The sequence below is a fragment of the Agelaius phoeniceus genome, chromosome 11 (assembly GCF_051311805.1).
Source record: "Agelaius phoeniceus isolate bAgePho1 chromosome 11, bAgePho1.hap1, whole genome shotgun sequence".
Classification (NCBI taxonomy): domain Eukaryota; kingdom Metazoa; phylum Chordata; class Aves; order Passeriformes; family Icteridae; genus Agelaius; species Agelaius phoeniceus.
In genome coordinates this window covers 22,723,821-22,738,500 of record NC_135275.1, presented here as the reverse complement: position 1 = coordinate 22,738,500, position 14,680 = coordinate 22,723,821, and the positions used below count along the sequence as shown (strand labels likewise).

Genomic DNA, 14,680 nt, shown 5'->3' with positions numbered 1-14,680 from the left:
GGGTGTGTTAATTGCCGAGTGCCCAACTCCTGAGCCTGCTCCCGGGACGAGGCCGGGCTGGCACCTACGGGGGGACCTTCCCTGGTGTCCTGTGACAGCAGCCCCGGCAGGGCAGGGCTGGGGGTGAGCCTGGTCCGTGCTCCCACCCACCCACCCACCCACCCTCCGCGACGTGCCCGGAGCCGCGACACCGGGGGCTTTGGGCTTTGGGCAGCGCCCATCACCGCAGCACCGCTCCGGGGAACCGGGGCTGCCCTAGAAGGGCTGCGGGGAACCGGGGCTGCCCGGGGGAGCCGGGGCTGCCCGGGGGAACGGGGCTGCCCGAACGGAGCGGGACTGCCCGGGGGAACCGGGGCTGCCCGAAAGGGGCTGCGGGGAACCGGGGCTGCCCGGGGGAACCGGGGCTGCCCGAAAGGGGCTGCGGGGAAGCGGCGCTGCCGGCCGGGTGCGCGAACGGCCGCGCTCCGCAGAGGGCGCGGGGAAGATGCTGAGGCGGGTCCGGGTGCGGGGCCAGAGGCCGCGGGCGGGCCCCGAGGGGCCGGGCCGGACCCGCCTCTGCCCGCGCCCCCGCCGCTCGCCCGGCCCCTGCGCCGGGGCTGTGGCGGGGCAGCCGCCGGCGGAGACGCCGAGTGACCGGCGAGGGGACAGGGAGGAGCCGCCAGCCGGGACAGGGGACAGGGACGGGCGGGCACAGGGAGCGGCACGGCGGGGAGGGGACGGCAGCGGACACGGAGCGGGGGCGCACGGAGAGCCGCGGAACACTGAGAACCGGGGAGACGCGGAGAGAGCGGCGGGGACAGCCAGCTACCGCACGGGAACGCATCGGAAGGAGCTCTGCCCACTCTCTGTCCTCACCCTGCCCCAGGCTCGATGCGGGCCGGCGCTGGCCATGGAGAAGCTGTACCTGGCGGGGAGCAGCACCTGGATCATCAACAGCTCCCTGGGGAACGGCAGCCTCCGGCTGGAGAACCTGAGCGCCGGCAGGAACAGCACCGCCGACCCGCTGAAGAGGAACGAGGACATGGCCAAGGTGGAGGTGACAGTCCTGTGCCTCATCCTGTTCCTCGCCCTGACCGGCAACCTCTGCGTGCTCCTGGCCATCCACACCACCCGCCACAAGCACTCCCGCATGTACTTCTTCATGAAGCACCTGAGCATCGCTGACCTGGTTGTGGCCATCTTCCAGGTGCTGCCCCAGCTCATCTGGGACATCACCTTCAGGTTCTACGGGCCAGACTTCCTCTGCCGCTTGATCAAGTACCTGCAGGTGGTGGGAATGTTCGCTTCCACCTACATGCTGCTGCTGATGTCCCTGGACCGCTGCTTGGCCATCTGTCAGCCTCTGAGGTCCCTGCACAGGAGGGCTGACCGGGTCTCTGTCCTCCTCACCTGGCTGCTGTGCCTGCTGGTCAGCATCCCTCAGATCCACATATTTTCTCTAAGGGATGTGGGGAACGGGGTTTACGACTGTTGGGCAGATTTCATCCAGCCCTGGGGACCGAAAGCCTATGTTACCTGGATCACCCTCATGGTCTATATCATCCCTGTGTTGATGCTGAGCATCTGCTATGGCTTAATCAGCTTCAAAATCTGGCAGAACGTGAAGCTGAAGACGTCTCACGGGCCCAGCGCGGGTCTGGGCTCGGGCTCCCGCGGTGGGATGGTGTTTGCCAGGGTCAGCAGCACCAGGCTCATCTCTAAAGCCAAGATCCGGACTGTCAAAATGACCTTTATCATCGTGCTGGCCTTCATCGTGTGTTGGACTCCCTTCTTCTTCGTGCAGATGTGGTCTGTGTGGGACACCAACGCCCCGCAGGAAGGTACAGCTCCCCTCCCTCGCCCTGCTGGCCCTGGGGGCTCTGCTCAGCCCCTGGGGACACCCGGGGGAACCGCTCCGGGCTGGGCTTGGGGGTGGCAGGGAGAGGGGACAAAGTCCTGAGCACAGAAACCCCGGCAGGGAGCAGTGGCTGAGCCGCAGCCTCCTGGGTCAAGGGCTGAAGGGCTGCCGTGGCTCTGGCAAACTCCGGGGCACTGCGGCTCGGGGCCGGCACTGCACAGGGTGGGTGGGCAGTGCAGGGGCTGTCCCTGCCTGGCCACTGTCCCTGCACGGCCACTGTCCCTGCACGGTGCCTGTCCCCGCACGGTGCCTGTCCCTGCCTGGCCACTGTCCCTGCACGGTGCCTGTCCCTGCACGGTGCCGGTCCCTGGGGGCTGCTCTGGGGTCCCTGGAGATTCCCTGCCCACCCCGGGTGCTGGGACATGCTGCGAGCTGTGCGGGAGCTCAGGAGAAAGCTGCACAGCCTGAATTCCTTTCCTTTGTTGTATTGTTTCTTCCTCGCTGACTTTTTGCCTTCTGCTCTTGGCCCCTTCTCCCTCTCCTCCTGCTCCATCCACCCCGGCACTGTGCTGCTGTTATTTGATCTCTGACTGGAGCACGGTTCCCGTAGAAAAACCCTGATTTATGAGCGAAACCTTTTCCTAAAGATTGGGTGTCACGGATTTGCCATTTTTTATATTGGGCTGGCTGCTGTCGTTCCTGAAGTTGCAGATAGAACAGAAAGTGTCCCCCTGCCTGGTCTGACACGGCTGGAGCTGTGCAGGTCTGTGCTGTCCCCGCCAGACGGGAGAACCACCTGGGAGGCCTTAAGCAAAAACTCTTCACGACTTTGTGAGGTGGGAGACGGGGCAGGAAAGGGCCCTCAGGGCTGAGAGCGCCGCGGACAGACCGAGCCAGCTCAGCAGGGGACCGAGGAGGAGCTGCTCCCTGGCGGCCCGGGCTGTGCGGCTGGCTCGGGGCAGCCCGCGGGGCACGGCTGAGCCCAGCCCTGCCCGTGCCGAGCCCATCCCCGCCGCACAGCCCAGTGCAAGCCCCGTGCCCGCAGCCGTGTGCCCCCGGGCTGCCAGGGAGCCGTGCTTTGCCTCTCCTGCTTCTCTGTGCTCCGTTTATTCCAGGAGAAGTGGAATGTGGCTCATGCACCTCCCTGGGTGCTCCAGGGGTTTTCCACCTGATTCACGCTGGTCAAAACTTCCAGTTCCTACACGGGCTCCGGGGTGAAGCAGCCCTCCTGCGGCCTTGAGGGCCGCCCCTCCCTTCCCAGCACACAGCCCTCGGCAGCACCCAAATCTCTGCTGCTTTGCTGACCCTCGATGGACAGGATTTGTCCATCCCAATCCTTCTGGCTGCATGGGGAACCTTTCCCTGCTCACCCTGTGCCGTGGGCCTTGCAGCACTTTTCCCTTTTCCCTTTTCCTTTTCCCTTCCCCCTTTGCTTTCAGGAATGAGTGCTGTCCATCCCCTCTGGGCTGTGCCCCATTCCCCACTCCCACCTCTGGGCAGCCCGAGGCTGCGGCACAGGGTGGGAGCTCTGCCAGGGCTCTCGCTGGAGGCACGGGGAGGAAAAGCCTGGGGTGGATACAAGTGTTGGGAGACCCCAGCCCTTCCTTCCATGCTCTCCTGCTCCTTTTGGCTGCCCAGAGGCACGAGGGGGCAGCGCAGTCAGATCTCTCTGCAGAGCACTGGGGCTTTGCCTGCAGCATTCCCACAGCCCTGCCTGACCTCGCACCCTTGCCGTGCTGGGGCTCGGGTGCTGGCCCAGGCAGCGTGGTGGGTGCAGGGGAGGGGTTCCCCGTGCTGGGAAGGGAATGGGGCTGTTCCTCCCCCCACAGCTGTGTGGGCAGAGGGGAAGGAGGGCAGGGGGTCCCTGGGTGTCAGCGGCAATGGGGGCACGACTGCACCCCGTGAGCTGCACTGGGGGTGACTGGCCAGGCAGCAGAGATGCCCCTTGGGTGGCCACACACCCCAGAGCCTCTGTAGGGTGAGTGGGAGCTGCACGCTATGATCCAGGTGCTGCTGTAAGCACTGGGGCCCCTCCACGGGAGGCTCCTGCTGCACACACATCACAGGGAACACCTGCGGGATCTGAGCCTGGGGACAGAGCTGGCTCAAGGCACCTGTGAGGGCAAGAGCAGGGCTGTGAAACACCTCGGCTGTCCTACCTCCCTCTCAGAGCCCCTTCCCCCTGGGGCAGGTGCTGCAGCCAGTGCTGGGAGCTGGGGACCCCTTGTCCCATCCCTCCTGTGCTGGTGTTGGCAGCAGAGCCCCCCAGCCCTGCTGGGGCACAGCCTGCACGTCTGCCCACCCTCCAGCAGGGCCTGGGGACAGGGGCCATCCCTGAGGGACACGTTCAGCACACCTCGGGGGTCCCTCCCGGCCAGGGAGGGGAGCGATCCACCCTCCAGACCTGCCCTGCAGTAAGCTCCCTGAAATTCAATTTGCCTCCTGCAGAGAGGAAGAGCTGAGTCAGCCCTGGCTGGATGTTTTCAAGTGGGTAGAAACACTGGGATATATTTCAGGTCTTGTGCCTCTGCATGGAATTATTTTTTAGCATATACCTGAAATTAATCATTGTTGAAATATTAATGTTACTTGAAATTAATTGGTAATTATTTTTTAGAATATACTTGAAATTAAAAGTAGTTGGAGCAGACGTCACAAGAGCAGGAATTACGCATCCATTGGCGAAAGGTGAATTTGGAAGGTAGCATTTATAGCCACATTTCTTCACTGGTGTAAAAGCTGCCAGTGGTTTTTTGCAGAGGCATGAAGGGGCCAGAGCAGCCAAAGCCGCCGTGCTCATCCTCGCTGCTGGTGTGTCCTCTGGGAGCAGAGGGGCTGAGGAGATGAGCTGGGGCACAGGGAGCAGGACAGAGGCTCCATCTCCACCCGCAGCCACCTCATGGAGGGCTCGTCCCTCCTTGTCCTGGCGCCGTGGCAGATGCCAGTGCCACCCGCCCCTTGTCACCAGACGGTGCTGATCCAGCCTCCAGGTGGGACAGCCGGTGCTTTGTGCTCTGGGCACAGACAGCAGCAGCCAGGGCTTGACATCCTGGCACTGCGCTGCCACCGGGGATGCCAGGCTCCCGGGCTTCATCCCTGATGTGGGAATGCCCTCCTCCCTGGCAGAGCACCGTGTGGGGAGCATTAATTCGGGGGAAAGAAAGATGGCTGGAGAGAGGTGCGGGGAGAGCACCGGGCCGAGGCTCGGCCAGGGCCGGGCTGGCCGTGGGGACAGCCCAGGAGCGAGGCTGTGCCACAGCCCGAGGGCTGGAGCCGAGAGCCCGTCCCAAAGCAGCCTCCGCTGTGCAGGAATGAGCCGCCGGCTCCGCTTGCTCCCAGAGCTGCTCCTGGCCAGGGCAGCTGCCAGGGCCGCGGGCCCTTCCCCACTTCGGGCGCCTCGAGGCGTGCGGGCCGTGCCGGCTCTGCCTCCTGAGCGGCGCCAGGGAACGCCGGAGCGAGCGGAGAAACGCAGCTCTGGTGGGGAAAAGCCGAACCCCGAGGCGCTGGAACTGAGACTCGTCCCCTCCTTCCCTCCCCTGCAGCAGCAGCAGCAGCAGCAGCAGCAGCAGCAGCTCTCCTGTCAGTGCTGTCCCTGCGGGCTCTCCTTTCCCGGGATATCCCTGTGGCCTCTCCTTTCCCTGCTGTTCCTGCGGGCTCTCCTTTCCCTGCTGTCCCTGCGGGCTCTCCATTCCCTGCTGTTCCTGCGGGCTCTCCTTTCCCGGGATATTCCTGCGGGCTCTCCTTTCCCTGCTGTTCCTGCGGGCTCTCCTTTCCCGGGTGTTCCTGCGGGCTCTCCTTTCCCTGCTGTTCCTGCGGGCTCTCCTTTCCCTGCTGTTCCTGTGGCCTCTCCTGTCAGTGCTGTCCCTGCGGGCTCTCCTTTCCCTGCTGTTCCTGCGGGCTCTCCTTTCCCTGCTGTTCCTGCGGGCTCTCCTTTCCTGGGCTGTTCCTGTGGCCTCTCCTTTCCCTGCTGTTCCTGTGGCCTCTCCTTTCCCTGCTGTTCCTGCGGGCTCTCCTGTCAGTGCTGTCCCTGCGGGCTCTCCTTTCCCTGCTGTTCCTGCGGGCTCTCCTTTCCCGGGTGTTCCTGTGGGCTCTCCTTTCCCTGCTGTTCCTGCGGGCTCTCCTTTCCCTGCTGTTCCTGCGGGCTCTCCTTTCCTGGGCTGTTCCTGTGGCCTCTCCTTTCCCTGCTGTTCCTGCGGGCTCTCCTTTCCCGGGTGTTCCTGCGGGCTCTCCTTTCCCTGCTGTTCCTGCGGGCTCTCCTTTCCCTGCTGTTCCTGTGGCCTCTCCTGTCAGTGCTGTCCCTGCGGGCTCTCCTTTCCCTGCTGTTCCTGCGGGCTCTCCTTTCCCTGCTGTTCCTGCGGGCTCTCCTTTCCTGGGCTGTTCCTGTGGCCTCTCCTTTCCCTGCTGTCCCTGCGGGCTCTCCTTTCCCTGCTGTTCCTGCGGGCTCTCCTTTCCCGGGTGTTCCTGTGGGCTCTCCTTTCCCTGCTGTTCCTGCGGGCTCTCCTTTCCCTGCTGTTCCTGCGGGCTCTCCTTTCCCTGCTGTTCCTGCGGGCTCTCCTTTCCTGGGCTGTTCCTGTGGCCTCTCCTTTCCCGGGTGTTCCTGTGGGCTCTCCTTTCCTGGGCTGTTCCTGCGGGCTCTCCTTTCCCGGGTGTTCCTGCGGGCTCTCCTTTCCCTGCTGTTCCTGTGGCTTCTCCTTTCCCGGGTGTTCCTGCGGGCCCAGCCCTGCCGGGGAGGGGTCTCGGGGTGCCTGGGGCTCTGCCCGGGGCCGTGTTCCGTGCCCTGACACCTTGAGCCAGCTCTTGTGCCTCTGTCTCGCAGCCTCCCCCTTCATCATCGCCATGCTCCTGGCCAGCCTCAACAGCTGCTGCAACCCCTGGATCTACATGCTCTACACCGGGCACCTCTTCCATGACCTGGTGCGCCGCTTCCTCTGCTGCTCCACGCGCTACCTGAAGTCGCGGCCGGCCTGCGAGCTGAGCAAGAGGAGCAACTCCTCCTCCTTCGTCCTCAGCTGCAGGGCCACGAGCCAGAGGAGCTTCGTGCAGCCGCCCACGACGTGAGGCCACGGCCAGCCGGGACCTTGTGCCTCTGCTGCGCTGCTCCGGTGCTTCCCTGGGGACAGCGGGCCCGGACAGGAGGGGTCTGTACACAGGTGTATATATGGCTGTAAGCATGTACAGAGGCGTTATTTAACCGGGACGGGAGCGGGCGAGGAATTCTGTGTCCAGCTTTCAGTGCTGCCTGGGATTAGAGCCCCAGACCTGACCTCAGTGTCTTGTGAGTGCCACCAGGAGGGACAAAGGACGCGGTGCAGCTGGGGCAGGTGCGATGGAAGGGGCTGCTGCGGCACAGGGAGATGGTGGTGTCACCCCTGGTGCGTGGCTGGGCACTGTCCCACTCCCCCTGCAGCAGGATCCTGCAGGATGGCAGCGCCTGGCACCACGGTCTCAGCATGGAGTGCTCGCTGCACTTGCAGCCTGTGGGGCGGAGGCAGCCCTGTCCCTGCAGCCCTGCAGCCCTGAACCATGCCAGCCTTGCAGCCCTGAACCATGCCAGCTCTGAACCATGCCAGCCCTGAACCATGCCAGCCCTGCAGCCCTGAACCATGCCAGCTCTGAACCATGCCAGCCCTGCAGCTCTGAACCATGCCAGCTCTGAACCATGCCAGCCCTGCAGCTCTGAACCATGCCAGCTCTGAACCATGCCAGCCCTGCACCATGCCAGCCCTGCAGCTCTGAACCATGCCAGCTCTGAACCTGCCAGCCTTGCAGCCCTGAACCATGCCAGCTCTGAACCATGCCAGCCCTGCACCATGCCAGCCCTGCAGCTCTGAACCATGCCAGCTCTGAACCTGCCAGCCTTGCAGCCCTGAACCATGCCAGCTCTGAACCATGCCAGCCCTGCAGCTCTGAACCATGCCAGCTCTGAACCATGCCAGCTCTGAACCATGCCAGCCCTGCAGCCCTGAACCATGCCAGCCTGCACCATGCCAGCCCTGCAGCCCTGCACCATGCCAGCCCTGCAGCCCTGTGCCCTGGCTGCCCTGCAGCTCTGCAGCTCTGAATCATGCCAGCCTGCACCATGCCAGCCCTGCTTCCCCTGCCTGGGGCACAGCCAAGGGCAGTCACTCCTGAGGTCAGCAGGGACCAGCCTCGAAGGGACAGCGCTGTGGCCCGGGTGTCCCCAGCCCAGCTCTGCTCCCTGTGCCCAGTGAGTCTGGGCAGGAGCCTGGGGCACAGCTGGGGCTGGGATCCCCTGGCCGGGTGTGCCCAGCAGCTCCTGCCCGGGGCTGTGCGGGATCCCTGGCTCCGACAGGGACACTCCTGCCGTGTTCCCGAGCCAGGCTCGGCCCTGGCTCAGCGCAGGTCCAGCAAGCCTCCCCCTGCTCTGTGCCAATCGCTCACCCCACGGCACAGGGCACGCTCGCGGCATGGATTTTTATTGTTAACAAATACTGTAAATAAAGTTTTCTGACCGCGTCTGGTGGAAGGTGGAGGGAGGCGCGGGGGAGCCGGGCTGAGGGGCTGAAGGGGATGGATGGGAAGCTCCGAAAGCCCACACCAGCCGTGCCCTGCCCCACAGCGGGACCTGCCCCAGCGGCACACAGCCGGCTGCGACACGGGGACACGGGCACTGCACGGGGACACAGCTGGGGCTCTCAAAGGGTGATGTCATCTGGCCTTTCATGATGGGAATGAACACGAAAAATGCATTTAAATGTGTCCTTCATTTCTTCACTGTGGCCAGCAGGTCCATTTGCACCTTTCCTATCCTGACATTCGTTTGATTATTTTTTTTTTGGTGGGAACTCCAAGTGAGCTCTCAGCACATTTGCTGACTGGCTGAAATCCTCAGGACACCATGGAGCATTTTCTTCCCACATTCACCTTCCTTCTCCTTGAGAGCCTCACACTCCTGCACCAAACAAGGGAGGAGGGGTGTCCCTTTCTGGAGAGTCTGAGGTGCATCCCCCTGCCAAGGAGGAACAAGAGCCGTGGATGTTTCTGGGACGGAGGCATGGAGATGGAAGGGAGCTTTGGGACTCACAGGAATTCCCTTCAGCCCCGGCTGCAATTTCTGGAGGTGTCTGGGGGTCAGGCAGGGCCATGCCCCAGGCCTGGAGGTGCTGCAGCCCCGAGGGGCTGTGGCTGAGCTCCTGCACTGGCCCCAGGCTGCGACAGAGCGGGGGCAGCAAGAGCAGCTGGGGAGCGCCCCAGTGAATGCTCTGCCAAAAGCTTTCCAGGAGCAAAAAGTGGAAACAGAGGTGCTGACAGGTGAGCAGGTGTGCCCCAGATGTTGGGAGCCCAGGGAGCAATGTGGTGGGGACATCAGCATTTCAAGGTTTTTTGGGATCAGGCAGTGAACTACTAGAACAACAACAACAAGAAGTAGTATAAGCCCATTATACAATTGATTTTAATTATTTTTATTCTCACAAAAAAATGAAGGTTTTTTTTGAGACTTTCCTCCACCTCCCTAAAATTACCTCCTTGGGCCCTGATGTTGCTGGAGCTTGGGTACCACATTGCTATGGAATAACAGCAGTATACAATCCCAAGCCCTTGGAAGAGCTCCAGCAGAAACCCTGGCTCTTTCTTGTCCTTGGCGTGGCACTAGAGGAGCCTTTGGCTCCAAGTCTTTGTTGGAATCCAAGGGGAAGGCGCACATGGAGACAATTGAGAGCAGCCTCTGAACAAGGAGACCTCCTGGGCCCTGGTTCAGCAAAGCACTTAAGGCTGGAGCCAAAAGAGCGTTCAAGGGCCTCAAAGTGAAAGTGCAGCTCCGTGGAAAAGGGACCGAGCAGTTAATTGGCAGTACAGGGGAGGAAACAGCTCTGAGCTGCACCTCTCGGCCCTGGCTCCTCTTTCCCTGCGTCCAGAGCAGCAGGGCCCCAGCAGAGGCTCCCTCCTCGGCTCTCCCTGTCCATCGGGGCAGAGGGACAGCCCTGGCCTGTGGGGTGCACACCCCGTGTGGCTGAGCTGACTGAAGGCGTCTCATGGAGATTGCCTGGGAAGCCAAGCCGGGCTTTGCTCAGAGCCCAGCTTGTGTCTGAGCTGGGGTTCCCCCAGGCACTGTGTCCCCCCTGGCCACACTCAGGGCTGGCTCCCACCGTGCTGTCCTCCCTGGACCCTGCCCACAGCACCTGACAATGCTCCACAACTAATTACATAATTGAGCCTCGGAGTGCCAGGGCGGGTTTGCAGCTGGCCCAGGATCAGCTCACGCTCTGGGAGCAGACACAACATGTCATGCATGGCCTGCTCTGGCTCTCACAGCTTGGCTGAAATGCAAGTAGGCATGAAAAGCGTTTGGTTTAGCTATTCTATCACTAAAAGCTTTGTGCAGCATTTAATGCAGAAGCTCCCACCACAGCAATTGTTTGCCACAAACAATAACTCCTGTGGGGGAGTTTCTGTCAGCACCAGCCCAGCCCCAAGGGATGCAGGGGCAGGCAGGCTTTGGGCAGTGGCCAGCAGCAGCTCTGCAGCCCCAGTGCTCACCCAGCACATGGACAGACAGGGCTGTGCCCAGGGCTGTGCTCCAGGAGGGGCTGCTGTCCCTGTCCCTCCCAGGAACTCTGGGGGCCTGCAGGGCACAGGGGCCTCTGGGCTGTTCCCTGGGCCACCATGGCCTCCCTTCTCCTGAGGCTTCTGGCTTTGGGTGCAGTAAGGAGCAGCCTGGCCTGCCTCCATGAGCAGAGAGCATCCCTGAGAGCCAGCTCTGCTGTGGGGTCCTGCCACGGGCTCCTGTGCCACAGGGTCCCTGTGCGGATCCCCACTGAACAGGGGTGTCCTTGTGTGGGTTCCTCACTGGGGTGTCCCTGTGTAGGTCCCTCCCTGGGCAGGGGTGTCCCTGTGTGGGCTCCTCACTGGGGTGTCCCTGTGTAGGTCCCTCCCTGGGCAGGGGTGTCCCTGTGTGGGTTCCTCACTGGGGTGTCCCTGTGTAGATCCCTTCCTGGACAGGGGTGTCCTTGTGTGGGTTTCTCATTGGGGTGTCCCTGTGTAGGTCCCTCCCTGGACAGGGGTGTCCTTGTGTGGGTTCCCCACTGGACAGGGGTGTCCTTGTGTGGGTTCCTCACTGGGGTGTCCTTGTGTGGGTTCCTCACTGGGGTGTCCCTGTGTAGGTCCCTCCCTGGACAGGGGTGTCCTTGTGTGGGTTCCTCACTGGGGTGTCCCTGTGTAGGTCCCTCCCTGGGCAGGGGTGTCCATGTCTGGGCTCCTCCCTGGACAGGGGTGTCCTGTGCCCGAGGGCAGGCAGCCTGCACAGAGGGGGCTGTGTGAGGGTGTTGGGGCAGCTGCCAGGACCTAAGTCTCCTTGCGGATGGCAACTCGGACGTTGCTGCAGATCTTGGCGAGCGCCTCAAAGAGCGGGTCACAGAAGGTGTGGATGCACAGCGAGTAGATCCGGCTGACACACTGGATCTCGATCAGGTAGCTCTTGATGCAGGGCACCACGGCCCAGATGTGGCAGAAGGAGATGAGGGCGAAGAGGAAGCCCCAGAGGACGGCCAGGGGGATGCCCAGCAGGGCGGAGAGCAGGCGGTAGCACCAGTACTTGCTGACGGTGAAGGTGGTGTAGCTGCTTTTCCAGACGCCGTCGAAGCTGTAGGTTCCCACGGGCTCAGCTATCACATCCTCAAAATCCACCTGGGGCAGAGCAGAGGACACAGGGGAGGTCTGGGGGTCAGCAAAGGCCCTGATGTGAGCACGAGGGGAGAGCAGATCCCAAATGGAGGGGCCAGGGGAGAGTGGGGACAGTGCTGGGGCAGGGACAGCCCTGCAGGGCTGGGAGAGGGCTCAGGGCTCTGTGGGCAGCACTGGCGGCTCAGCCCACGGCTGAGGCCCCGGCAGGGGGGTCACAGTCCCTGTGCCATCTCCTGAGCTGGGGAGTCAGGTGAGGCCAGGCAGGAGCCCCTGGAACAGGAGCTGTGCGTGGGAGTGTTGGCTGCAGAGGCAGCCAGAGCCTGTTCCTGCCCTTTTTTAGCATTCAGGGATGGGGCTGCCCACTCGGCAGGAAGGTGTTTGTGCTAATAAAGACCCAGCCCCCTCTGGATTTATGGATTATTTATTCATACCCATAGGAAGAGGTGTTCAGTGCTGTCTGTCCATGTTCCTCCTGGGGAAGGGAGCTGGGGCTCAGCCCTGCCTTTGCCATTTGTGCCGGCACTCGAGTGTCTCTGAGTGACACACGCTCCCCAAAACTCCACACAGAGATCCCCTTGGGGTATAACTCACTTCCAGGGAATATTTGAGCTGAGCTATTTGTCTTGAAAACCAGCCCAGCCTCCCCTCCAGCAGCTGACGTGTCTGTACGTTCGTGTTAAATAACAATATTCATTCTGCTTTTGGAAGCACTTGGATCACAAATCACTCTGTGTCATCTTTAATTTCCTGGAGTGAGCAGAGGGTGCTGACAGAAGTATTGACAATGAGGAGACAGCAGCCCTGAGAGCTGGCCCTGAGGTGCCATCAGTAGCCCCCAGGAAGCCCAGGTGTGCTGGGGACTAGCCCAGGTTAGTGCCCAGCTGCCTGACGAGCTCATCGGGGACCAATTGATGGAGGGAGCAGTGGGATATAAAAGCAGAGGCTCTGCCCCGTTGTTCCTTCTGCTGCCACCACACTGGGAGTGGGCCTGGAGGAGCAGTGGAGGCTCAGGCTGAGTCTGGATCCCGCTGGAGGTGCTCAGGGAGCAGCACGTGCAGGTACTGTCCCTTTATAGAACCATGGAACCCTTTGGGCTGGGAAAGCCTCACCCAGTGAGCCGTGCCGTGCTTGGAGGGGTTTGTGACAGGCTCTGTGGGCAGTGCCACTTCTGTGGCATGACCCCAAATTCTGCTGCTGCTCTGTGGTGCTGGGGATGTTTATCCAGGGCCAGGTGAACCCTTCCTCCAGTGGGGCACTGCAGCTGCTGCTGCCCGTGCCTCCAGAGCCCTCCTGCTGCCGTGCCCTGCGTGCTGGGATGTGCCTGGGACAGAGCAGGGTGAGCTGTGCCCCTGCCTGGGCTGCCTCTGCCCTCCCTCCCCAGCCCTCCCGGGCTATTTTAAGGTGGAGGAATGCTGAGCTCTCAATGCTGAGCTCTCAATGCTGCAGCAGCAGCGTGGCCATGGGAGTGGGTGAGCCTGGAAGGTCTCTTTGGGCTTTGGAGAGTCTGGAGTGGGAAAAGGCAGGGAGGGGCTGGGGAAAGGGGCTGGTGGGGCCCTGTGATGGCTAGGACACTGCTGGCACTGTCACCCAGGCGTGGCTGGTGGTGCTCCCAGGCTGGGGAGCCCCAAAGCGCTGCCTGCCCTGGGGTGAGCGGGCTGAGGGCCCTGCTGGTCCCTGCTGCCATGGCAGATGGGGCTGCCCTGGCCTGGCACCTCCCCATGCCCCGGGCAGGGCTGTGGGATGCCCTGCAGGGAGTGGCACGGGCGATGCTGAGGTGTCAGGGGCAGGTGTCACAGTGCCAGCAGCGATGGCTGTCACTGTCACAGCTCATCCCATTTGACCACACCATGGTTATAGCTGGAATGGTGTTTTCATGCCCAAACTGAGGTTTGTGTTTCAGCAGTGCTGTCAAGGTCACAGCCTGTAACAAAGCCCGTGTGAGCAGCTCTGTGCCCGCTGTCCCTTCTGCTGTGACAGTCACAAACACGGTTTCAACAAAACCCTTCCACCTCCTCCTGTTCTCCCTTGGCTGGAATGATCTTTGCTAACAGAGACAAATTTTGTTTGCAGTTCTAAGGGAGTCTAGAGGAAGCCCAGGAGTTAGAATGGGAATTCTTCTTCGTCAGAAACAGGGGAGGGAGCTGGGGGTGCTGCACCTCTGGGCTGCCTTGGGGAGAGCAATCTTTCACAAACATGTCAACACACCTCAAACAATAGGCACTGACACTGGTGCCTTCAAGGCCAGCAGCCTTTCCCCAAAATCCCCTTAAACTGGCAATATTTAATTTCTGTGTTATTTTTGGCTGCCAGCTCGCTGGTGCAAAGGAAGGATCTCCATAAATTGTCAAGCCACAATGAAACTGGAGAGCCCATTCAAGGAACGGGAAATGTGGCATTAACTGGAGCCAGGCATGCGCCCGGCCAGCAGGGCTGTGCCCTCCCCAGCCCTGGGGACAGCCCTGCTGGGGCCACACGGACCAGGAGCACGGGCAGGGGCCGAGTGCGGCCGAGCATGCCCCGAGGTGTGACCCCAAACGCCGACTGCTGCTGCTGGGGCGCGGCGTGGCACGGCCCTACCTTCACCACGTCCTCGTTGATGTGCTTGGGGTCTCTGTTGACCAGGTCGATCTCCTTGGTGTGCTGGTCCTTGATGATGATCCTCTCCTCCAGCTCCCCGTGCTCCTCGGCCATGGCTGGGTGGGACTGGGCAGCGCTGGGGGACAGCGACAGGGACAGGGAGGCGCTGGCCCCGCCCGCAGCAGCTGCCCGTGCCCCTGGCACTGCTCCAGGCTAAAATTAATGTCCTGGCTCCCGAGGCCGCCCTGAAGTGTCCCTTAAAGGGGCTTTCCTGGGCCAGCCCCTGTGCTGCCACCTCAGGGGGATGGCATGTGTGTGGGTGGCTGGTGGCCTCTGAGAGGGGCAGGGGTGGGTGTGCAGCCCCCCAGCCCAGCTGTGCTGGTGGGATTTTACCCTTGTGTGGAGAAACAATGCCCAAATTGGGGCAAAAGTCCTCAAAAGCCTAAAAGAAAGAGTTGTTTGTGAGTCTGTAAATGAAGCAGCTCGGGGATTCAGGAATTGTGTCTGTAAATATCACCTGGAGAAAGCTCCTTGTCCTGGGCTGGCCAGAGCTCCCCAGGGGCCGTTCAGAGGCCAGGAGAAGGCTTGTGGTGCCAGCCTGGGTTCCTCAGCTTCCACCTTCCA

The 14,680-nt window shown here is 62.1% G+C and overlaps 2 protein-coding genes across 2 annotated transcripts; one reads left to right on the top strand and one right to left on the bottom strand.

The window, feature by feature from the left end:
* Window positions 1-504: 504 nt before the first annotated feature.
* On the top strand, window positions 505-8,547 carry OXTR (oxytocin receptor). Its single transcript, XM_054640284.2, has 2 exons — window positions 505-1,820; window positions 6,654-8,547. Exons 1-2 carry the CDS (start codon window positions 890-892, stop codon window positions 6,893-6,895), a joined length of 1,173 nt encoding a protein of 390 aa, XP_054496259.2. The 5' UTR covers window positions 505-889; the 3' UTR covers window positions 6,896-8,547.
* A 2,593-nt stretch (window positions 8,548-11,140) lies between these two features.
* Window positions 11,141-14,170, bottom strand: CAV3 (caveolin 3). The gene is made up of 2 exons (XM_054640277.2): window positions 14,057-14,170; window positions 11,141-11,482 (listed from the first exon to the last, which is right to left on the bottom strand). The coding sequence occupies exons 1-2, from the start codon at window positions 14,168-14,170 to the stop codon at window positions 11,141-11,143; spliced, it is 456 nt and encodes a 151-aa protein (XP_054496252.1).
* Between the last annotated feature and the right edge of the window lie 510 nt (window positions 14,171-14,680).

What these genes read in the sequence shown, in the direction of transcription:
- CAV3 (XM_054640277.2), bottom strand. Translation starts at nt 14,170, where the DNA reads ATGGCCGAGGAGCACGGGGAGCTGGAGGAGAGGATCATCATCAAGGAC. An exon ending in TCAACGAGGACGTGGTGAAG is followed by an intron (nt 11,483 to 14,056) that starts GTAGGGCCGTGC and finishes GCTCTGCCCCAG; the next exon opens with GTGGATTTTGAGGATGTGAT.
- OXTR (XM_054640284.2), top strand. Translation starts at nt 890, where the DNA reads ATGGAGAAGCTGTACCTGGCGGGGAGCAGCACCTGGATCATCAACAGC. An exon ending in CACCAACGCCCCGCAGGAAG is followed by an intron (nt 1,821 to 6,653) that starts GTACAGCTCCCC and finishes TCTGTCTCGCAG; the next exon opens with CCTCCCCCTTCATCATCGCC.